The sequence below is a fragment of the Triplophysa dalaica genome, chromosome 8, assembly GCF_015846415.1.
Source record: "Triplophysa dalaica isolate WHDGS20190420 chromosome 8, ASM1584641v1, whole genome shotgun sequence".
Taxonomy (NCBI): Eukaryota; Metazoa; Chordata; class Actinopteri; order Cypriniformes; family Nemacheilidae; genus Triplophysa; species Triplophysa dalaica.
The window spans coordinates 22,912,171-22,937,109 of NC_079549.1; the positions used below are offsets into that span (position 1 = coordinate 22,912,171).

Sequence of the window (24,939 nt, forward strand, 5' to 3'; positions counted from 1 at the left end):
TAGTTTAACACGGTTATACAAATAGTGATCAAACTGCCAATAACAACATGTACAATTTTCCTAAGGGGTCCACTTAAAATACGATACCTAGGTCATAAAATATCTTTGTTTATGAATGTGTGTAGTGAACGAGTCAAATCCATAATTCATGAACGACGAGAAAAACCTCCAACCGCTTTTTTTTGCTTTAATAGAAAAAACCTCTCTTGACATTTCTTATCATGAGAGAGAACAAAGACGCAGGGAGCCCAAAAAAAGCACAAATTGCAATTTAAAAATTTGCATATTATTTTTTGGTCATGCTAATCTGTCAGCGTGTGCGTCGACAGCCGATCTCCTCCCGCCTGGAAGATAATGACTGACCAGGATGGGTTCAGAATAAATGGACATCACAGGGCTAAACAAGAGCAAAAGCTTGTCAGCAGATGTACGAGTCTGTTTAATTCTTGTTTATTAATGAAGCGCCTCGTGAATTTTTTGCTGCACGAGCTCGAGACATCTGCATTTAAGATTCACACAGCGTATTAGTGTTGCCTTCTAATAAGGTGTGTGTGTTTTTGTAAATAATAGACAGGAATAATAATAGACATTGTTTGTACATAGAAATCTTCGGTAAACTATTATATATTATTCTTTAAATGTGCTCCAAATGTGTTTTCATACCTTTCTTATTGTTTGCTGTTGATGAGGAGTCTCTGGGCTTCCCTTTGGATCTGATGGGGGTCTGACCAGGGGTCGAGGGTTCCAGTCTCTCTGCAGACTCCATATCTGACAAACAAAAGATGCAACATTGATCAGTAATGTATATTTATCAATGATCATTTGAATGGGCTTCAGTGAGGAGATAAGAGCATCTGTGATGTTGTGATGCTGCTGGTGCGTTATGCGTTCATGTCAGTTCAGTAAATCAAAGTGTGAGCGTTGCAGACATGCACATCTATCACACATGTCTTGTGTTCTGGTATCAGTGCTCAACTAAACACCAGAATGACCCTGATGAAGGACACGTCTGCGGGAGAGAATCAGACGCATGCTTTACATAAGAGACAAATCAGACCAGAGACACACGCTGTATTCAACCTGTCAACTCCGACAGTAATATTTGCTTTGGCTATAGTTTTAAAACCAAGAAAAAGTGATTGTATAGTGAAAACATGAATTGTGAACATTTACACTGATTATTGTCAAATCCAGTTCTTTCACTACAGCCATGGAAAAAATGAAGGGACCATTCCTAACTCTAGATGTGTTGTGTCTGACAGCAGGAGTGACCTAAAATCATCAAACAGCAATGTGAAAGACTGACTGCACGACACGACACATGAAAACTGTGAAAAATCGAGTTTAGCATAAATGAAAAAAATATTTTGAACGTACAAATATTTCTGTTGTTTTGCTTAAAAGTGAATATGAACTTGTTTTCTTTGCAGTATTTGGGGTCTTGAGGAAATACGGAGCATCTCGTTTCTGTTATTTTCACCAAATAAAATGCAAACAGGAACAATGTTTTTATTTGAAATTTGGGAAATATTGTTAAGGAGTTATAAGAACGAAACGAAAATGATCATTTTACCTAAACACATACCTATAAATAGCGTATTAAAAAAACTCAAATAATTTTGAAATTCTTTGTTAATTGAGGTGAAAATTGACCCGTGCTTTGGTGAAAATCACCCATGAAGAGAAAATGAATGAAACCTGACGAATATAACACGAGAACATTCTGCTCAGCTTGTTTACAAACACATTCACATTATTCCTGCACTTCTTCTGTCCCTGGTGACATCACACCATCATGTGTGTGACAAGCATATACGAAGATCCAAATTATGGTCCTGAAACAAGACACAAACATCTCATTTATTTTTCATCTAATGCAGAATGTGTAAGAGAATTCAGCTTAGCTGTGTCTCTGGTGAATTTAAAGGGCGGGGAATTAGTACATAGATATTAACACATTTTTGTGAGATTACAGCTTTTGCCAAAGTCATTAAAGTAAGGAGTCTAAATTACAGACATAAGGATATTAAAAATGAAATGATCAATCCTTCATTGAGACACTCGTAATGATCTTCAGCATTGTAACCAACCATCGTAATCAGAAAACAGTCAACACATTTCATTAAATACAGAGCAGCGCTTCTATGCATAGATTTATTTACATGGAAGTTGTATGTCAGTTGTTGGAAAATAAGCGGCAGAAAGGAGAGTTTTAAAACTTAAATGTTTTGAAATATGACAAATGATTTGACAAATAACTAACATTTATCCTACCAAAGTAAAAAAAAAATGTATTAATAACATAATTCTTTTATGTTCAGCCAAAAACGACAATTCTTTCATCATTTACTCACGGTCATGTCATTTCCAAACCTGGGGTGCATTTCCACAAACAAACATATAACACACTGGTTAACCACCATACGATGCATCGATCAGGGGAAACCGTCGTAACTCTGTCGGAGAACTATTGTTTGAACCAAGTTGATTCAGCAATCTAGTTGATGACCCCACACAGGTGGTGGAGTAATGACGTCTATACGAATTAATACGTTCAGATCGAATCAATGTCAAATTCTTTCTGAAAAAACATACATTGCATTTAACGACTACTTTTGTTGTCCATTCTTTTCTCTGTTGTTTTATTTCCTGATCTTTCATTCATTTATAAGTGTCCTATGTATTCCGCCAAGGGATTCCCCAGGGTCCTAGAGCACACAGGTCATGTTCATGCGCAGCTTTTCTAAAAAAAAGTTTGCGATTGATGGTTTTGGGAAAAACTTAAATTTTGAACTATGCTTGAACGATGGAACTTGCAACCAGTTGGCTAACGATGCTTTTGGGAAACGCACTCCTGTACACCTTTCTTTCTCTTGTAAGAAAAAAGTTTGCAGACTGTTGATAAACAAACAACACTGACCAATATTGACTTTCATTTTATATCGAAATTGAGATTTTTACACTTATGAAAGCCGAATAAATACGATTTCCATATATGTTTTGTTAGGATAGGACGATATTTGGTCGAGATATAACTATTTGGAAAATCTGGAATTTAAGGTGGCAAAAATCGCATTTGAAGTTGTCTTAATAAAGTCCTTAGCATAGCATATCACTCACAAAAATATAGCATTTATAAAAATATTTTCATGGATATGACCTTTACTTAATATCCTGATGATTTTTGGTATGAAATAAAGATCAATAATTTTGACCCATATATATTTTTGGCTTGAAACTGGTTTGGTGGTCCAGGGTTACATATGGACACACAAACCTACTGAGCCATTTTTCTAAATATCTTCTTTTGTTTTCCATTGAAAAACTTTGAACAACATACAAGTGAGGGTGAATAAGCGGTGACCTAATTTTAATTTCGGAGTAAACTATCCTTGATCTGATTGGTTGAGCCGCTTTCTAAGGCGTTACAAAATACCCAGTAACCCACTGCTTCTTTAGGGCTTATTGCTTTATTTTAAATCACCCTTCATGGCTCAAGGATTAGGGTGTTGCCAATACATTTTCAAAAGAAGGTCAAAACCTCTTAAAGACAGCTGTAATTTGCACCCGCAACAGATTCAAATCCCAGAAGAATATGAGCCTGGTCTGTAGAAATTAGTTTTTAAAAAAACGGCACATGCGAAAACAACTACGACAGGGTAAAAAGATCAAATGAGACTTGAAATCGTCCCATTTCTACCAACAAAAGAATTACATACAACCAACTTTTGGTGCAGGAAAAAACACAGCAAATACAAATAATGACAAGAGTATCCGATTCAAAATCCAAGTGCTTTAAATAAATAGGGACTATCAAAAAAAGATTATTGCAAATTTCCCTAAATATCGACTCCTATATTTGTTCTCAATACAATATTACATTCTTAACAGACAATTTCAACTCATATTCTTTAAAGTTTTAATACACATGTCAAACAAAATCCTATTCTGTCAACAGTTCAATGTATTCCAGTAAATCACGTACAACCGCACTGTACATGTTAAGGAAGGAACAAATGATTTTGTTAAAGTAATAGAAAATCATCAAGTATACTGTGCTAATGCCACGGGCCAACACACATTCATCTTTAAAGAGAACAGACTACTAAGAACCAACTACTTTGAACACAGATGACTGTATTTTATACAAATATAGCTTTAAAAACACGTGAAGACAACACAGAACATGTCACTGCATGGGTCCCTGTAGGCCATTTCTCATTATAAATTCAATATGATGCAAATGTGAACAGCAGCATTATTTTCAGGATTTATTTTCAAATATTACAACATGATGTACAATTCCCATGACACATCTCACCAATTCTACATATGAGGAGTGTGTCTGAGGTGAGCTATATACATTTATAAGAGACCTGATTGGTGTGTGTGTGTGGTGCGTGTGCGTGTAATTTATACACAGTTTTTTAACAAGATAAACTCTTACATTAATTCTGCAAACATCATCTGCACGACTAAATCCATAATACAATATTGTGTAGGATTTATTTTTATTACAAAAAGAAGCTATAGCTCTGGTTATTGCGATAATTACACACCGCAGCACGACAATGTGCATTCTGCTGCAGAAAGACACATCACGCATGTCAATGAGCCACGCCAATAAAAATCAACCGGAAACACATGCAAGTTACAACAGAACTTTTCTGTACATTAACTTCCCTTGCTGAGCAAAAACATCCATGTCAGAGGAAATAAAGCTAATATAGAAGGCAACGGGAAAACATAAAAACAATCAGATCAAATGTGCAAAATCAGAGAACATGTGTAGTGTAGTGTGTTTAAAGAGTGAGAGCTGGCTCACCATTGAACAGACTGTACAAAACATCATTAGTTAATCCATTTAATATCTCATTTAAAGATCAAGACGCTTTAGTCGCATTAATTATCCTAATTTTCAAACAAGATAAACAACAGGCGCAAACATTCTCTTGTTTCTTTGCCTTTCAATTTCTTTAAAATATATTGTGAAGGATTTGGTAAACATCAAAGATTTGTCCTGCTTATCATTTGGTATATCTTTCTTTTGTGAATTACACATGATGAACATAGGCTATAGTAAACAAGTGTAATTGTGTCGCATTAAATGCACAAGTGAGTAAAGTTTTAAGAATCAGATGCAGAATTCGATGCAGATGTTTCATTGCAATAGCATCACTTTCCTGAGTTACAATATGAATGTTGATCATTTTCCATGTCTCTTGTAAATAAAGCAAGGAGAGTAATTGATCAGATCAGTCATGCAGGATTCTCCTGAGTGAGGAAGGTCATCTCTGCTCGTGCCCGCCAGCGTGAGGCCGACGGGGGGCGAATCGGCAGCGCTTCATTCCGCCCGCCATTTTTCTTCGCTGACAAAGGCTCCATCTGCCGCCGAGCCATTTGCAGCCTGAGAGTCAGAATATCAATGATTTCCAACCATTCTGCACGTCTGACTTCACCTTAATGTGACCTTCAGAGGCTCAATAAAGAGCTGACGGAGAGATTCTCTCCCTCACTCTCATCCCACTAAGTGCCATATATGATGCTCAGAGACAAAGTGTTGTTTTTGTGCTGATGCTGACATTTAAACTGCCTGGTGTGAGGATGCAAAATTGACCAACAGAGAAAAAGAAAGCAGTCCCTGTTACAGTAGCTTCCACAAAACTGCTGTCCAGACACCGACTGACCAGACAGCGAGGGTGCAGGCTTCGGTTTGAACAAACAGTAGCCAAAGAGCGGAAGTCATCTCTGATACTACAGCATGAACTCTGAGCATCGCCTTTCATTTCTCTGACCACAGACATGTTCTCTCATGATCACTTTCTTCAGCGAGGGAAGCTTTACATGAGAACAAGGAATTCTCCCTTTTTGAAGCCCACCCAATATTTTAGAGCTTGTCATTTACTAGAAAAATGGTTATTCGTTTTAAAAGTTGCCATATAATAAGAAATGTTTTTTTTATGTATTTCAATGCCCAATTGGTCTAATCTCGATGCCCCCTTAGAAGTCAGCTAGGGCCCCGGCCCCCCTGTTGAGAATCACTGGTTTAATAATATATTCAAAGGTTTTCACTTACTGTTGGTGACAGGCCTTTACTTTAGGTGTGTGACATCACTGTGACATCATCACTCAAGAGCCTGCAATCAAACACATAAAATACTATTTTAGTGCTCTAGAAATCAATATCTAGAGTTTTACTTACACTGCTGGTAAATTGGCAATCTTTGTTTTAAGCACAAACCTCAAAAAAGGCTGATTTGTGCAAAGAAAAAGATCTTTGCCATTTTACAATCAAACTGTTTAATCTAGTTTAGACATTTTACTAGACAAACCGGAAAAATATTGATTAAGAAAATATCTTTAGCAGTGCTTTTATTTCTATCATTCATTAAAAATCAGATCATGCTGTAATATTGTATCAGTGAATACTGTCACATGTACAACTTGTCCCACATGTCCTGGACATCTTGCCAGTTTCCAATATTATCATATTAAATATCGCCACACGGGAGTGTTTAGTAGAAGTGTTAAAGGAAATGAAGCCAAATGTCCTCCATCACATCTGCTATTGATTTCTCATACACACATTCATACGTTTTCATCCTATCATTAAAGAAAAGAACGAAGTAAATACAAATAAAAAACAAACGTGTAATAAACTAATGTGTCCACAGTATGGAAGGGAAATACTGCCAAATTTAAATGAATGTATTAAATGATGAAAATGAAACCAGATGAACAATTTCAATATACATAACTGCGCGCACAACATATGAGAAAATGAAAAATAAAATGAAATTATTTCATGAGTCCCTGTCAAATTGAAAAAGAAAATGCAATTGGTGATTTGACATAAAATCTTGAGACAAGACTGCAAATATGAAAATGAAAAGGCAATTGTGAACAAGCGCCTAACAAGGTCTACACAAGTTCATTTGTATGGTTTGTTATCCCCCACGGCATAAACGGATATGACGTTTTTGTTGGTGTTCCCAGTAAGGCAGACGCTCATCAACTGATTAACATTTAATTTGCATGACTTTGAAAAATATTAATAAAATGAAATGAAAGAGAAAATCTAATAAAAATTAAACTTCACATTTTATTTATATTGTGTCAGCATTATTGCGTGAGCAACAAATATTTTAGCTATTTCTTTTTCACATTTGCCTTCACATTTCCATACTGGCAGTCTTTCCTCCAGATTTAAGTGAAAATTAAATGTCAAATCACCATTTCCATCTTATTTTTCATTTTGGCACATATTGTTCGAGCAGTTGTGTATAATTTTAACCTGGTCTTCCTCTTCATTTTCATAATTTTATTTATGTATTCAATTTTGGCAGGATTACCTTTCCATAGACATGAGGTTATAAAATAAAATAGGAAATAATAACACCATTGTGAATTGAGTTAAGGCTCTCTGTCATTGCATACATTACTTGAAACCACAGGCCTGAATTACGTTTCATTCAGATCAGACACATCCACACTCTCATATTACACATCATATGGAACAATCTGACTATATAGACCACAGAGAGAGAGAGCGAGAGCGAGAGAGAGCGAGACAGAGAGACAGAGAGACTACAGACAGGGGGACAGACAGGTAGGGAATAAGCATGCAGATGAAGTCAAGTCGTTCCGTATGGGATCTCGCTGCTCTGACATTTATGGAAATCACGACCAGATGAAGAAAACAGCCGAGGAAAAAAACAGATTGTGCTGCTGGGAAAGTGATTTTGAGTAATATTAATCAACCTGAAGGGTAAAAATCCTCTTGGAAAACCTACAGCAGACATACGTTCAGCACATGTTTATACGCCGCATTCTCCCCGAGTGAGCAAACAAAAATGCTGAGCATGAATAAAATGTGCGTTTACGTGTGTCAAATCCTAAATCTGTAGGAACGCTAAAGAAATAATAATGAGAAAATGTTCCGTTTTAGATGATCCACTTCTTAAACCTCCAGGGTAAAACATGCAAAGTTGTGCCGCAACGCTACATTATACATTTATATTTGTGCTGCATCGGGGGTCTAACTGCCATCTTCAGACCCCCAAACAGAAGACAGACCTCTAGGATCGCCCTGTAGGAGCTTGGCATTCTGATTAATGAGCGTAAGACTGTGAAGAGAGAACCGGAGGAAATATGATGGATGATAAAGTAAAACTGCCCTACAACAATACAAACAACCCTAAGCTTCATTTGATTTAAACACTCACAACACAGCACTCCAGATTTTTTTCTCCTTCCATCGCTGAAAGATTTAGGTGGAAAGGAACATCTAGGGGACCTTTAAGTACAACATTGCCAAAACACCGCTAGGTATCGAAAAACCTGTCCATCTCACCCAAAATAAAAACAGCAGCAAACCACCAGGATGTGACACATGACAAGGAAATACTCACATCCTAAAATTCTGGACACATACATCAATTACTCACTGTAAAAAAAAATGTGTTTTTGTTGGTTCAACTTGAATTGTTGTGTTAATTCTACTTAAAAATATGAGTCAACATAACTATTTTTAGGGCTCCCAGGTAACTTTTTTGGGGCTTTCAAACGATTAATCGCAACGAGATTTTTTTTGTGTGTTTAAAGAATATATCTGTGTACTGTGCATATTCATTTTGTATTTATAAACATAAAACATACACATGGTTGTTTAGGAAATATTTAATCGTATTCATTTATATTTAGCAATAATTGAAATTCTAAATAAACGTTATATTTTTCTCATATATGTATCATATATCATTCATCTATATGTGTTCCTAAAAACAAAATTAATACACACAGTACACTGACATTTATATTACGTAAACACAAACTTTAATTCTGGATGCGATTAATCACGATTAATCAGTTGACACCACTACTTTTTAATGTATTTGAAACAATTTTTTACAGTGTTGTAGCATACAAGTTAATTCACGAAGGGTAGACAGCAAGATATAAACAGCCTAACAAGCAATAACCATTATAAACAAAATGCATTAATTAATTAACCAGGACTGTTTTATATGACTGTTGTCCTAATGGGACAACCACTGTAACATGGATTGTTACTTGATTTGAGCAAAGCTAAGCTGTTAACATTGGCTAATAGTCTCTATGTCCACTCGACCGTGAGCATCTGTATTCAAAGTGAATCTGTTCAGCACGCAAGTAACGTTCTCAATAATCAGGATCCGACTAGTGATGCTGTTAGCATTTAAAACTGCTGTTTCAAGCACTATTAATGTAACCTTGAGCTTCTTTCTGCCCGCTGAGAACAGCACCACATTCAAAACGGCACCATGACATTTTTAGTCACATGCAAATAACCAATAACTGCAGGATTTGTTTGCATGTGCTGCTGTTTTCAAGGATGACAGTTTTAAATGAATCAATCTTGACCTTCTGACTACAAGTCTGGTTTCGGATTTGATTCTCTGGACAGATGCATTCACAGCATGCCATCGCTTTAATCGAATTTCCATCATCGCTGTGATTCTTTAAGCTGTATAAACATTTACTGTAAGAGCAGACAAATCCCAACTGCTTCTTTATATCACTGAAAGCTTGTTCGGGCCATGTTTAAACCACGTTTTTATTTCAAAATAAAGGAAAACATCTGTAAGCGCTTTCATCGGCTGAGATATTACAGTTTGCTTTACCGCACAATAGACATTCATTTCCTGGACAACATAAGTTTTAGGGAATTTCGTACAATTTTCACAGCTGAGGTTTAAGCTCATTTCACGGATCTCGTGGCTTTAAAGAATAATGTCACGCTGGTAGAAGGACGCTTGGTCCTCTCGCATCTTCTGTTCGGACAGTGTCACCCAAACGGTCTGAGCATTTCCAGAGAGAAAGAAAAACAGAGTGAAAGACCAGCTATTGAACCTCACGAGAGAGAACACATGCCAAGTCCTATTTCATACCATCAAAAGAATATATTATATATGCATGTTAAATATGTGATAATGTATTTTGCATAAAAATAAAGTGAAGCCTGTTTCAGGACTATTACGATTTTTTGCTTTCAATTATATTCTTTGGATACAAAGAAACTTCTGACATTACACTACAGTACACATTTTTTCCCTATGAGACCTGTAATAAAAATAGTAAAAATAATGTCACAATGCAAAAAACCCAGTGGTCCTAAAAATACGCTTCTGTTTTTATACAAACTAGAATTTTTTTATTTAATACTTTTCATTTAAATTGAGACATGGACATGTCTTTTTCTTCATTCGTACACATATGCAGGTACAAATATAGAAGGGTTAACTCATGCAATCGATGGCACATCACAAAAATGTCCAAAAACGTTCATTGTCATCTGTAACAAAATGACGGCAGTGTTGTTTACTGGATTAAATCAAATGTCACCCTACAGGTGTGCTGTGAGAGTCACTGGTGCACCTGTCACTCTGTTGGGGTCTCTGTCAGACCCTGATCCAATGCAGAAACCCATCAACCTTATGATAAACCACTCATATATTGCACAATATGTTTGCCAAAAATATAAAACAACCTCAAAATGTACGAGTTGAATATTTAATGGCAACCATACAGGGATAAACAAGCAAGGTGATGTGATGGCTCAAGATGGCGTTTGAGAGGAGAGAAAAATGGAGTGTGCTGTAATGTAAATGAACAGGTCTATTTAAAACACACAAACAGCTTGTTAAACTCCAGACTTCAATAAGAAAATACACTTTTCAGAATTGCTGATTTTTACACATGTCCTTTTTCAAATGGCTCTTTGAATATGCTTCAATTGAACCTTTGGATAGATTCACTAACAAATGTCATTACTTCAGAACGTCAGAAGAATGTCTTCTCCACAAAAATGATCTATTCAGAGGGGGCTTCACATCCACATCGTGCGAGTTCAGTTAAAAACATGATGTCAAGAGGACCCTCAGGGTCAAAGGTAACCGCCCACGGTCCTCACAATACTGTGGAAAGCTTTACATGTAAAACGTAAATAATAAATGATGTTGCTAAATATTCAGAGAACGCGTGTGCGTTTACAGTATCATACAGAGTGTATATGACACAATTAATTGTCTTCACACAGAACTCAATGAAATCAAAACTTTGACACAAAACGCAAAAGTAGTCTGGCTGAAGGTTGCGCAAACACGCTTTGGTGGTTTTGTTTCCTGTCCACTGAAATCAATAAGCGTTTTCTCTCATAACTGTTAATAAGAACAAAAAGAGATAGTATGAAGCGTCACATCAGAGACATCAAACAGAAAAGCGCACAAACAAACGCGTCGCGTAACAGAACATCTGCGCTGAAATGAATCAAACTCACCTTCAGCTTCACTTTAAATAATGTTTCTCATCCAGCGAGTTCATGAATGATAACAGATTAAATCCGATCCAATGAGTCCGACAGCTTTAGTGAGAGATGATGCACGTCGATGATCTGATCTGTGTGCGCGTGATTCTGTTAGTAAGACTGGGGTCTCTCTCTCTCTCTCTCTCTCTCTCTCTCTCTCTGCGTGCGTATGTGCGTAAATATGTTAATAGGACTGAATCTCTCTCTCTCTTAATGAAAAGTAGGCTATGGAAACATTGGCGTTGCTCATGTAAATTGATTTATGCATGTTTGTTTATTTTGTTTTATTAGTTTATTTGTGAAAGAATTAGTCTAATTGCATAATTTATGGGGTTTATACAATGGCTGTGTGATGTATGCTTTTGGTGAAAATCAATCTCTCTTTCTGTCTGTCGGTCTTTGTAGGTGGGTACCGGTTGATGTGGGGTGTGTCTATTGCAGTGACCAGATAGTAAAACCTGACATCCACCCACACTGGAAATGAATTATTTTACATACAAATGAGGCACATTTGAACATGTAGAATGTCAAAATGTATCTGTGAGTTTTGGGGATGTGGTCAGGGTGGGGATAGAAAATGAACATTAGGTCATTATAAAAAAACAATAGTTTATGGTGAGTCCCCACAAGATAGCAAAAAAAACATTTGTGTGTTTATATATTGTGAGGACCAAATGCCTCCACAATGATGGGGACCGGCACGTGATACCCACATTTCAAATCGTTTATTAAACATACATGATGATTATTTGATAATGTAAACCGTTTCTGAGATGATTAGCTTTAGAGATAGTAGAGATAGGGTGAGGGGTTACCCATCAAACAAGTGAATTCACAAAATTGTGTCATAATTGTCATTGTAATGTATTTTTACAAAACACTAAACATATGGGCTCCTTAAATCCAGGTATGTACATAAATCCACAGGGCTGTGATTTCACTCTCTGCTCGTGTGTAGGAGACCAATATACTGACAAAGTCACTCCTGAATTAAAGATGTGAAAAATACCCTTATTCAGCTTCCAGAATTTAAAACAGGTTAGCGTGGCCGTTGACAGTCCTGAGAACACATTGATTTTTAGCCTCATATTCCTTTCACGAGCTGGTCTGTTACTCAGATGGCGCATGGGACCAGCCTGTTTCTTTCATCAAACGCATTTGTCACCCACAGCAGTGAGATGCTGTGATTTTAATTGTATCGGGGAATCTTGATTGGGAAAAGCAGAGGGGGCAGAGCTCAAAGCAAATTCATTACCGCAGAGCCCGAGCTCTCGTCTGCATGCCGTGAAAATGTCAAGCTCACCTCGGTCATTTGTAAAGTAATAAACGCAAGCACAATGATGGCAAAGCTCGGCAGCTATACGGGGGGAGGGTAAATCTGCCCGTCTCCTTAAAAAGGAATTTAAAAAGAGTCTTGATTAGAAAGTATAATGAGGCCGTGAAGAACAGTGCAGAGGCTGATGGAAAACAAATTAATGCTGCCATTTCGTTTTAATTGCTATTTTTGCACATTAGTCCGCAGTGCATCCTGAGTAATGCTTGTCATTATCGTCCACAGGGCTCAGCTCAGAGTTATTGATTTTTACAAGACACATCAAGGGAATGCAGTGAGGAATATTTTTTTCCCTCAGTAAACACAAGAACCTTCAAGCACTTACACAAAAACGACAGAAGGATGCTAAGGGAAACGTTTGATAGATGGAGTTCCGATCCTAGACATTTGTGGGCCCTAAGCAAACTCTGTGAGGGGCCCTTGTACTAATTGTTAACATTTACATTTATGCATTTGGCAGATGCTTTTATCCAAAGCGAATTACATTTCATTATCCTATACATTTATGTTTCTAAGTATGTGCTATCCCCTGGGATCGAACCCACAATCATTTTTAAAAATGCTCTTTCCACTGACCTATACAGGAAAGCCATATAAACAACTGTAAACTGTAAGAAATAAAAAAATAAATCAATGAACACTTAAACAAATGAAGACTCAAAGACAGAAAACCAAATGACAGTATAAAATGATTAAGTATATAAGTAAAATCTGCTTGACATGTAAATAATTCTTAACCTAGAGTAACGCGTGGCTCTGGAACCATCTAGCTGTAAAAAAAAGCATACAAAAACATGTCATTTACCAGCCGGTCACTGCGTGGTATCCGAGTATGTACTGTAATTAAGTAAATTAAGGATTAAAAAGACATTTTGAAATAATTCCTCTAAGGTTTAATCCGCAAGTTAAAAAAATAGCATCTTGTTTGCAATAGTGTTTTTGATTCGGTACTCAAAGGGGCCCCCTGGTGTTGCAGGGCCCTATGCATTTTAATTGGGCTGCATATAGTAAGGATTGACCCTGCACAGCTGAGTCATTTTCTGTTTTGTGGGTTCTTTTGAACTCACAAAAACAATGAAAATAAATATTTGTGTCAATTTAGGAAAGCATTTTTTATAAATAAAGCACACTTTAAAAAATGCTCTGTTCAAGCCTTTTTCAAGCACACAATCTAGGCATTTGTTTGCTGTAATGGTGAGGATATCTCTTGTTTTGTCTCCCTGGTTAAATGTTCTCTTAAACAGACCAATTGCTCTTTTAATGCTGATGAAATCGACAGAGGAATTCATTACTGTCAGATACAGTGCATCGAGATGTGACAATACATTTGCTTGCGGACATGGAAAATGTATTCAAACATTCAAACGATTCATCTCTCAATGGAGGTTTTGTGTTTGTTGTTTTAAATAATGAATGGCCTTTTAATTCATTGCACAATTTACATGTGCATATTAATAAATAATGCATATGACCAAATGGAAAGGAGTACATTGATAAAGGATCAATCAGCAGACTGAGTGTTAAATAAGAAATCAGATTTTCTGTGTCACCTGTTAATGTTGACTAAAAATGGCATTAAAAAACATTATTTTTATGCATGAAAATATGGAGCAAACGTGTCAACTGTTTCTATGTCAAGTCATTACTTTTCTTTTCATCTTTTTAATGAAACACGATGTACAAAGAAATTACAATAATTTCGTAATTTACATAATCACACATTTCAATGTGTGCTCTCAGTCATTTGAAACTGCATGTGTGTTATTCTTTTTTTTAAGTTATTTAAGAATCAATATGAATATTTGACCAAAAAAATTGTTTCTTTAAGTCGTCCTTAAAACAGATCATTTTACACAAGACTCACTGTTTATCTATTGTTGAGCCCTGTATACATGTAGAATCATGTGAACAGATCAATGGCTTTTTGGTGCTGTTTTTGGCGCTGACTTCACAGTCCTTTGGCTCACATATGTACTTTTAACACATTTCTTTGATTTATAAATCAAATATCAACACAAACAGAAAACTGTGAGAACGAGGACAGATATTGAGAGCAAAAATCTGGTTCGTGTGGAGATATTAAAGTGTTATCATATGCCACCAGAAAACCTCTCCACTTCTCTCACTACACATTAAGATGCAGTAGCAATATTCTATTTAAAAACACAAACCATCCAGTATGTAGACACAGTGTGTTGATGTGACATGATGAATGAATATGAATCACAGGACGTGTATTACCCAGAATTCTCTTGGCACAGTGTTGTAGCGGCTGCATCTTCTGAGGCTCTGTTAATTGGGAATCAGAGATGAAGATCACGCAGAAAACAGGAAAGCACAAGCAGAACACTAAAATAAAATGAAGCTCTATTGTTAAACAATAATGAGTTTGACTAACTAATGAAATGGAAAGGAACAGAAAAAAGCCTACAACCAATTAACTGTTTATAATGTCTGGAGATTTCAATGTTTCCTGCATGATGGATGTTCTTGTCTCTCTGAAGCACCAGTAAATTTAATACAAACCCTGAGAGAATATCCATATGCTTCATAAAAGGTGTTTCATAAATCAATAAGCTGCAGCAGTCGGTATCATACTGTGATATTACTACACGTGAGACTATGTGTGTGTGCAATAATTGAAATGAATGAAAACACAATTTGTAATACATGTTAAATAAATAGTTCAATTTATTCTTTTAACAAATATAAATGTAATATTATCGTGGATGCCTTTCAGTTCTATGAATAATGTAAAAACTGTGCTATTAAACACCCAGCTAAAATTTTATTGATACCTTTTAAATAAACATGCTGTATACGGAAATACACTGAAAATACAAAGCAAATGCTTACATTTTTCATTTTGCAATTCCTTGCATGTGATTAATTAATAATGTATTATATATTTTTTCAAATATATGTCAATTGATTTATTATATGGACAGTTAAAAACAGTCAAGAAAGGTCATTCATTGAATTCCTGACAAAGCACTTTGAGTTTGGCGTATTCTTTTCATGAGTCACAGCGTCCTCTAGTGGTCCGCAGTGGCATCTCCAGGACATTTTTATCAGGGTGGTCAGATGGGGACGGTGAATGATTGATGTCACATCAATAAGTGTGTAGCACAAACTGTATAGCAGCAAGCTGGTGAGAAAATTTGGCATATATGTGTAAAAATGCATAAATGGCAAAGAATTAAAAAATCGGTAACACTTTATAAAAAGGTTATATTTGTTGACAACTAGTTAATGCATCATGAACTAACATAAATAATGGTATTGACATTTAGTAACATTAACAAGGATTAATAAATGCTGAAAAACTATATTGTTCATTGTTAGTTCATGCATATACTACTATTAACAAATATCTTAATAAAACCTTATTGTAAAGTGTAAAGTGTTACCAAAAAATCGAAGGACTCACTGCATGTTTTAAACAGTGAATAAATACGATACGCATCTAAAAACGTGTCAAATATGGGATGAGATGCATTGGGAAATTGACACTTTGAGGGTAGAACAATGACAGCGATCTATAAAAAGCTCAGCGGATAATGAATCTGTCCTCAATTAGCTGTTCCACTTCATCATCTGTCTGTCATTACACACGAAACACACAGATTCATCCGAAGACACAGAACGTGAAGAACATCTCGTTGGTTCTAGAACATACAAGTCTTTATTCAGTCTTTATTAGTTTTAAAATGATCATTTTTATTAGCTTATCCCTCTAAGAAATGGCTTGCCGTTCATATATGCAAAAATAAAGATTTATTTAATGTTTACAGAATTTCATTGATAGATACAGAACACTATTGGTGGCAGATCCAAACTTTCAACAACACGCTCAGCGTTCATTATGAAGTGCAAACAGATATCATTTTTATTTTGTTATATTTTCTGCTAAGAAAACTATTGAGACAGACAGAACATGATTTGACTGAACAAGATAAATCGACAGTGAACAAACCTCCCATTTTAATTTCACAACATAAACACGAGGCTCCGTTAGTTCTGCAGCAGAAGAGAAATATTATTGGCTGTAATAATGTACCTCATCCTTGTAGGTGCTTGACAGATGTGGCCTTTCTATATTATTGTTGTATGGAAAATGTACTAGTTCTTAGTAAACTGCCATAATAATACAACAGTGTGTATGTTTAAAATGACATTAGAATGACAAAATAATGGCAGCCTTATTATTTTTAATAATCTATTCTTAAATAGGGACTTATTCCTGCAGTGTTATCTGGTGATTTGACAGGTTTTGTCTAGTGTAGTCTTGCCATTGAGCAAAAAAAACTGAATAGAAGGTTTTCTATGACTGATAGCATTTTAAAGGGGCCTTCGATTCACTCCTGATCCATCAAAATAATCTTACAGAAATAACCATTTTAAATAAAGCCAAGTAACAACAACACAGTGAGCTTTGAGGGAAATACTATAAAGATCAATGAATCTAAAGGGAAAGCTCTACCCCCCAAAGAAAATCTGTCTTTCAACTGTAGTCCATGTCATCTAAAACAATATACAAGTCTGTTTATATTTTGAAAAATGTCTCTTTGTGGTTTTGTTGCCATTTAAGAGAGGTCAATGAGTGCAATGAATTAGCAACGTTCAAGTCATACAGTTTTGTTATGACGTAAATTTAATAATGAAAGAGTTATCAGTTTTGGGTGAACTATTCCTTTAATTTTCCTGGGTAAAGAAAACCTAACACTTTTGGCTTTACTGCATGAGAACACGCCCTACTCCAATACACCCAAAACAGGTGGTGTGCCTCTGAGTTTTTTTCTTTGACGGACATAGCTGAGGAGCTCCCAGTGAAGGTCATAAAAGATCATAATCTTACATACAGTCCTGCTGTGTCTTCTAACCTGGCCATGGCTATTAAAACAGAGATTTGAGCTCTTAAGGGATATCTTCGATTTCTTCAGCTTCTACTAAGCACGTCTGATCAGCGGACGGAGATCCGAAGGGGTGGTGATACTCGGTGAGGGTGAGGATTGATGAACCCAGGTTGTGCCTCTGCTGTAGAAACCAAACCACGGCAGAGACCACGAGAATTAAAGCCACACTGATGATGACCAGAGCTGAGAGGAGAGGACTACTCTCTACACAGCAGAAAGGAGGAGAATAAAAATTGTGCTTAAAATTAAACACTGAAAATGTTTTTTATCTTCTAGAATGTGTTAGCATTAAGGATATCTATAAACTAGTGTGCACCAAAAACAGTGACAAAGATCACGTTAAGATTAAACAATTTCCAAAAAGTCTCTCACTTCCACCAATACATATCAACAATTTTCATTCTGCACTTAAGCTTTTTATTAAATTCCAGGTGGTAAAGTCAATTAAACCCTACTGGGTTTTTAAAAAGGGGAGGAGCCACGGACGGGATTGTATGACCTCATCATGATGGTATCAGATTATTGCAAGTATTGCACATCTCTGTAGAAGACACAAGGGGGGATTTGAAGTCCCCGCATATTGCATATATTATTATATATATTGTAATGCAAGTATGATAATACTGGTAAAATTTTCTAACAACCCCTAAAAAATATTCTAAAGCACATACCATAAAAAACTGTAGTACAATTTAATATTATCTCAATGTAAAAATGGAGGCTTCAATTCACTCCTGATCGAACACGTTTTACACGTATTTGGTGGCTGTTTTAATGACATGTAAAAGCTTAGACCTTAAATATATGATGACCACCAATTTAAGAGGAAGTAAAATATAGTCTTATATTAATTTCAAAGTCGAATAACAAATGTATGAAAAATAAAATGTCAAAGCCCCAAAACAGACAATTAATCGTTATAATCGCTCCGATTTATTAGACGATTAATCGTTAGCCGAATTTCATAATCATGACAGCACTTGTTTTGGTGGAAGTTGTTAACTCTTCAAACGAAGCTGTGCATTTCAAGACACATCAGTGGGTCTTGAAATGTCAACAATATTACAAGCTGATGCCACGTCAACGAATTTGATATTTTTTTTACATAAAACACCACAAGAGACGACAAGAGCCGTGTTGTAAGTACTTACTTGGTGCGCTTGTCCAGATGGCCTCTGAAAAACAAAAGAACGAAAAACGTTGAAACTTCAGAAAGCGTTGCTTCTTAAAACACAACTAGGATTTATAGAAATCACATTTCTGCCATGGGTTCTAATATTATTGATAGATCTCAAGGAACACACAAGATCTATAAAAGTATGAGGCTTTATTACTAAGCTTTTATCCATTTGGCCTTTTGGCAACAACTCTCAGTTTTGAAAATATAGCAATAACAGAAAGACACAAAAAACTATTTCAGATTGTGAATATGAATGTAGTAAAAGAAAAATGAAAGAACTACGTGTATGAGCATATGTGTCTGTGTGAACCAGAAAGATAATCTTACTCGTCTGACACACGACGCCATTCTCTGGCTCATCTGAACAGCTGATATTTTCCCATTGTCCCGTGCTGGAGTGAAGAGCAACACATGTGTCCATGAGAGGAAGATCAGTGTCATCTGAACCTCCAGCTTCCCAGTTTTTATACAGCAAAACACTGTCATCGTCATTCCACCTGAACACATCATCTAGGGAAGATCAAGAATGAGTGAATGTTCTGCTTGTTACAAACAAACAAACAAAATATAGTGAAAATGCAGAATTAGCACCATTAGCATGTGACAGTCCTGTAAACTAAACCTAAGCATTCTTACACTCCTCATTTCTGAGCCCTGATTTAGATCAAAGTTCACATTGTCTTCTGCTTCATTCTTCATCAAGTCTTTTATCACACAGCCAAAATAATCAGGTCTGATGCAAACATGTGGCGTCTAGAAGACCTCTCTGTAGTTTTTGAGGATCAGGGTGTGCATGGTGTGTTGATTCAATCTTTAAACGCTTGCGATCGGCCTCTAAAATAACAGGATTTCCATGTGTTGTGAGGAGACTTGTGAAAATCGAGCTTTGGGAAAACAGTTGCAAAGTTAATTTGGCCTTGTGTACAATACGTCCATCTTTAAACAATAACATACTGAGCGACCTTTCAAAAAAACATGATAAACTTAATTTTAATGCATTAAAATGGGTTTTAACATTACCTTAAGCAGTATAATAGAAGAACTTTTAAACTAATAACAGCCTTTGCCAAGGCCCCTGCCTCCAACAGATTAGTCAAGTTCAGCTACATTCCAGAGAACAAAAACTGAACCAAATCCAATTATGGTCTTAACCGTCTACAGGTCACATTGGTGTTTGTCATTGAAAAAATATATGACATCTTATGGAACCTTATGGACGTCTCTAAAAACGGGTTATTTTTGGAGTTCCTCTTAGGATCACAACAGACACAGAATAGATGCACATACAGATGTCCAGGCAGCTGTTCCGGTTTATGGAAAATCCACTTGACACTAATCTATTTCTTTCACGTTGTTTGAGGTAGACTCTGTACATGCATGTGTTTGAATGATAAACAAACTCACCATCGCTGTCATAGTGCATCCAAGCCAAATATTTACATTGCCCTTCCACACATTAGGGCTGTAATGGACGATGAAGTCATTCTCCTTAGCACTTTTAACTGTCAAGAGATCTAAAAACAAAAGTTAATGTGGTGTTAGATTGGCCACGCTGTCGTGTACAGTGAAATACTTCTTTAGCCTATGAGAAAGTGTTTAATCATTTCGTGTTATATACAACAATTTACCATATCCTTCGCACATGAGTTTCGCGTCGTCAAAAGAATAGGTTTTGGCCACGTCTTCTGCTCCATGCACGAAGTGAAAACAGTTCACGCCAAATGGCAGCCATGTGCGCCCATCTGCTGGACAGTCTGTGTAGATATGACTACATTAGATAACATCTCAAAAGATTTCGGTAAACAAGACTAAAGAAACTTGTTCAAAGACATTACAGACCTGAAAAAACACCAGTTATAGGCTTAACAATCACATTGTGGCTTCAAGTCTTTCTTAAGGTTAAAGGGATACTTCACACAAAAATGAAAAATTCTGTCATTATTACCTTCAAGTTTTTACAAATCTGAATAAATTTCATGTTGTGATGAACACAGAGAAAGATATTTGGAGGAATGCTCAACACCAAGCAGATCTTGCCCCCCATTGACTCCCATAGTAGGAAAATTACTTCATCATTTATTTTTGTTCTGTTGAACACAAAAGAAGACATTTTGAAGAAGGCAAACAGTTCTGGGGCACTTTTGACTACCATTGTATTTGTGGTAGTCAATGGGGGGGAAAATCTGTCTGGTTATGTGCATTCTTCCAAATATCTTTCTCTGTATTCATCAACACAAAGACATTTATACAGAACAACTGAAATGGGAGTAAATGATGACAGAATTTTCAATTTCGGGTGAAGTATCCCTTTAAGGATTATTTAAACACCTGGTGCGCCACTAAACATTTCTTTTTTAAATGTTTTAAAGCAGAGCACATACACAAAATGTATATTTTACACTATTTCAATAGTAACTATAAGGATATTACCCTGATAAATCTAAGATTTTTGTACGGAATAAAAAGCGAAAGATTAATGTCGCAACTTCCTCTTTGATGCTGAAGTGGACCAGTGTTTACCAGTCTATAGAGCCCACTAAAGCTCGTGAAAGGCAGACAGTCACTTTAACTTGACTTTAAAACTTTAGGGTTCAAACACAATGCAGCTACAACCAAATGTAACAAACAAACTGTAAGTGTAACAAATCAACTGTAAGTGTAACGAACTGTGACAAATCAACTGTAAGTGTAACGAACTGTGACAAATAAACTGTAAGTGTAACAAACTGTAGTTGTGACATAATAAATTCATAAGTTTAGCCCTACTCCTTGTTCACTTACGCATTTAAAACGCTGTACGCATCGCCATTAAACAAACTTAAAGACAGTCACGAGATTCGCGTTTCTTGACAGAGAAAAAAAATACAAATGTTAAGTGTGACAAAAGTCACCGAACTCACCAGCATTGTCCTGTCCTCGCGTCAAATGAGAGGTTAAGAAAAGAAGAACGATATTAAACAACGCATAGGAATGACAATCCCTGTACGACACCATGTTTTCAGTGCAGTCCGAGTATCATGGCTGCGAGCTGAATGCGTCACACACGAGCGCGCACCAATACAAACTAAACACAACCAACCTGATTTATGAGAACAACAAGTAGTGAGGGTCACTTCAAATGTCCTCACAAATCTGTCTCTGTGTCTCATAATCCTACTGGAAAAACACAACAGAAAACATTAGAGAATTCTAATGAATTTAATGATTATAATACATTTAACTGTAATGATCTCTGTGGATCTGTACTGGTAATGTGTAGGGTTCTGGGTATGGGAACCAAAATAATTTCCATCTGTTTTAGTGGGAAACAGCTGTTTTATTGTAGTATTTGTAATGAAAACCACTAGAATTATATACTTTTGTCCAGCAGATATGCCTTATAAACATTTTAATCGTTGGCCCTTATAAGAGCAAAAATTGTAAGTAGGCTACATATAAAACTACAGTCCTTGCCTTGATTTTCAGTAAATGATTACACACAGTTAATAGATTAATTATTAGTCACAACAAAACACGTTTTACTTGCGAATACTAAATAGGGCATAAATTAAAATCTCATTGGAATTCATATACGTGACCAGCGACCCGTGTCTTGATATTATAACCCATGGCGTTAGGAGGCGCAATGCTAGGAGCAAATATCAGACGTTGACGTAGAGCTGCGCCTACTGGTAGATGCTGGAACTACATCATCCGATCCTTTCGTGAAAATATCACGAGAGAATCAAAAAGAAATGTACAAAATCAAATAATTTAATAATAAAAAATACTCCTGTCCTTTTAAAACACTTTAAAACATCTAACCTTAGCTCATTCTATAATGTTATTAGTTGACTATGTATCCTCTTTATTTAAAAAAAAAAATTAGTTGTTTTATTTAGTTAAATGTCTTGTTGTCAATAATCTTTTATTTTGATGTTTTGGACTGAACTTTGCTTTTTGTATTGCTTGTACTCTGTACATTCAGTTAAAAATGGTAAGCATGAAACTTGTTCTCGTACTTTGTCTATCCATGCAAAAATTAACCATGGTTTTACTACAGAAACCATAGAATCGATATATTGTTAAAAAAGGTCATAAAAAATTGACCATGGTCTAACTTCAACAACCATAGTTGAACCATTATATTTCTAGTAAAATATGGTAATACAAAGGTTATCAATGCACCAAAAACATGCATTTCTTTTACAATAACAAAACCAAGGAGCATTTTAGTAAAAGCAAAGCACTGTTACTTACCTTTAAAAGCTAAACATATTAAGACATAGAATTAAAAATGTAAATGATATGAATGATATTTATCAAAGAATAAAGAAGCACCACAACGAGTAAGAATTTGTATTTTATGTTAATTGGTAAACATCGCTACCTTAATTGTTATTGTGAGTATTAACACAGTTCTTTATAAAGTAATAATGCAATGCAGTATCAAACAGCTTTTTTAATTATTAGAAAAATTTAATCTCATTTTAGAAAAAACATTTGCAGTTTTGAGATGTAACAGATTTACATGTGATATGAACTCTTATACAAACAGGAACGCTGGTAATATTACTGAAATGCTTACTAACAGCACAATATTCACGAACAGTAAATAACATTTATATTAAAACAAAGAACCAGAGTGACAAGGAATGTACAATTGTTTGTATTATCATAAAACTGAACAATTTCCCAACACGGGACCCAACACTCGGTCCAGGGCACCTCAGAGGCGCAAGGGGGGCATGGGCATGGTCACGTCCCGGAAGAACCGATGAACCAGTGCGTTTTTGGCAGAGATCCTCTTGTTGGGATCATAGTTCAGCATTAGGCCAAGGAGGTCTCTGCCGTCCTCATCCAGGGGTGGCACCACTTTAGACAGCTCCTGCCGTGCCCACTTCGGAAAGGAGGGTTTGTAGTCCGGCATCGTGGTGACCCCGGGCCACACAGTCTCGTCTGGGGTGCCCAAGGTCCGGAAAATCCTGAAGAGCTGGTCTATTTCAGAATCCCCGGGAAACAAAGCCCTTCTGGTGATCATTTCGGCAAAGATACAGCCCAGACTCCATATGTCAACAGCCGTGGAGTAATATTTACATCCCAGGAGGATCTCCGGAGCCCTGTACCACAAAGTCACCACCTCGTGCGTGTAAGTGCGCACCGGCACCCCAAACGCCCTCGCCAGCCCGAAGTCAGCCAGTTTGATCTCGCCCTGGGCGTTGATGAGCAGATTTTGGGGTTTGAGGTCCCTGTGGAGAACCCGATGAGAGTGACAGAACGCCAAGCCTTGGAGCAGCTGGAACAGGTAGCTCTTGACGAGCGCGAGGGATATGCCGGTGACGGACGAGTCCATGAACCTCTTCAGGTCCTGGTGGAGGAACTCGAACACCAGGTAAAGTTTGTTTTCTGTGTGGATCACGTCGCGCAGCTTGACTATGTTGGGATGGTTGAGCTCCTTCAGCAGGGAAATCTCACGGATGGCGGTGCTCGGGACGCCTTCGGTCTCCGTGTCCAGTCTGATCTTCTTCAGCGCGACGGTCTCCCCGGTGATCTTGTTCTTGGCTTTATAAACCACCCCGTACGTTCCCTCGCCGATTTTCTCCACTTTCTGAAAAGACTCCATGTCAAACTTCTTCTTTTAGTTAAAACAACGCGCAGAACGTCTGTGCGTATTTACAGTCGCACTCAGAAACATTAAAAACGTTGAGAAAACCGATAAAATTACAGGCGACTGGAGCTCATATCACAATAACGAACAGTCCCGCCAATTCTCCTTACGACGTCTGAGAGGACGTCATCTTTCTGCGGCGGTGCCGCGTGTCACGTGACGACTGCCGCCAGGATGACGGTTTTGACTAGAAGGGATACAGCTATCCACACTGGGCATGCGGACTTCAATATCGCATCATTTTTGTCACGCTGGAAACGGATGATTAATGTTTTATTATAATGTTGAAGTTAGGTTTAGGGTTGGCGTATGTGTAGACGTTAGCTAATGTAATTTATTGTAATTATATGGCGAGATTTTGCACCACTTCCGGCCGTAGTTGTATCCCTTCTAGCAACAGGATGACGCTGCTTCCTTTTTGATCACGCACAGACGCAATAAAAGCCTTCACGCATAATCATTTAAATTCCCAAATTTACATTTTAGGCGTTGATTAGAAAAAACAGATGACTCAGATTT

The 24,939-nt window shown here is 36.7% G+C and overlaps 3 protein-coding genes across 6 annotated transcripts in view; all 3 read right to left on the reverse strand.

Moving 5' to 3' along the window:
* Nucleotides 1–11,453, reverse strand: part of LOC130427743 (bromodomain adjacent to zinc finger domain protein 2B) — a 33,769-nt gene extending 22,316 nt beyond the window's left edge. For 3 of the 4 annotated variants that reach the window (XM_056755386.1, XM_056755385.1, XM_056755383.1), the window contains exons 1-3: nucleotides 11,318–11,436; nucleotides 6,077–6,137; nucleotides 664–768 (exon numbers count right to left, since the gene is read on the reverse strand). In XM_056755386.1, the coding sequence (XP_056611364.1) occupies nucleotides 664–766 (103 nt within the window). In that variant the 5' untranslated portion in view covers nucleotides 767–768; nucleotides 6,077–6,137; nucleotides 11,318–11,436. Of the gene's footprint in view, nucleotides 1–663; nucleotides 769–6,076; nucleotides 6,138–11,317 lie in introns of all 4 variants that reach the window. The other variant, XM_056755384.1, reaches the window with a different exon arrangement.
* Nucleotides 11,454–16,431: 4,978 nt separating this feature from the next.
* cd302 (CD302 molecule) lies at nucleotides 16,432–21,833 on the reverse strand. The gene is given in 7 exon segments (XM_056755880.1): nucleotides 16,432–17,797; nucleotides 18,745–18,768; nucleotides 19,101–19,283; nucleotides 20,178–20,198; nucleotides 20,201–20,287; nucleotides 20,402–20,527; nucleotides 21,674–21,833. Coding segments are annotated over 7 exon segments (738 nt in total). The 5' UTR covers nucleotides 21,768–21,833; the 3' UTR covers nucleotides 16,432–17,594.
* Nucleotides 21,834–23,102: 1,269 nt separating this feature from the next.
* On the reverse strand, nucleotides 23,103–24,551 carry cdk2 (cyclin dependent kinase 2). The gene has a single exon (XM_056754858.1). It carries the CDS (start codon nucleotides 24,373–24,375, stop codon nucleotides 23,482–23,484), a length of 894 nt encoding a protein of 297 aa, XP_056610836.1. The 5' UTR covers nucleotides 24,376–24,551; the 3' UTR covers nucleotides 23,103–23,481.
* Between the last annotated feature and the right edge of the window lie 388 nt (nucleotides 24,552–24,939).

Coding starts and splice junctions, on each gene's coding strand:
- cdk2 (XM_056754858.1), bottom strand. CDS start 24,375: ATGGAGTCTTTTCAGAAAGTGGAGAAAATCGGCGAGGGAACGTACGGG.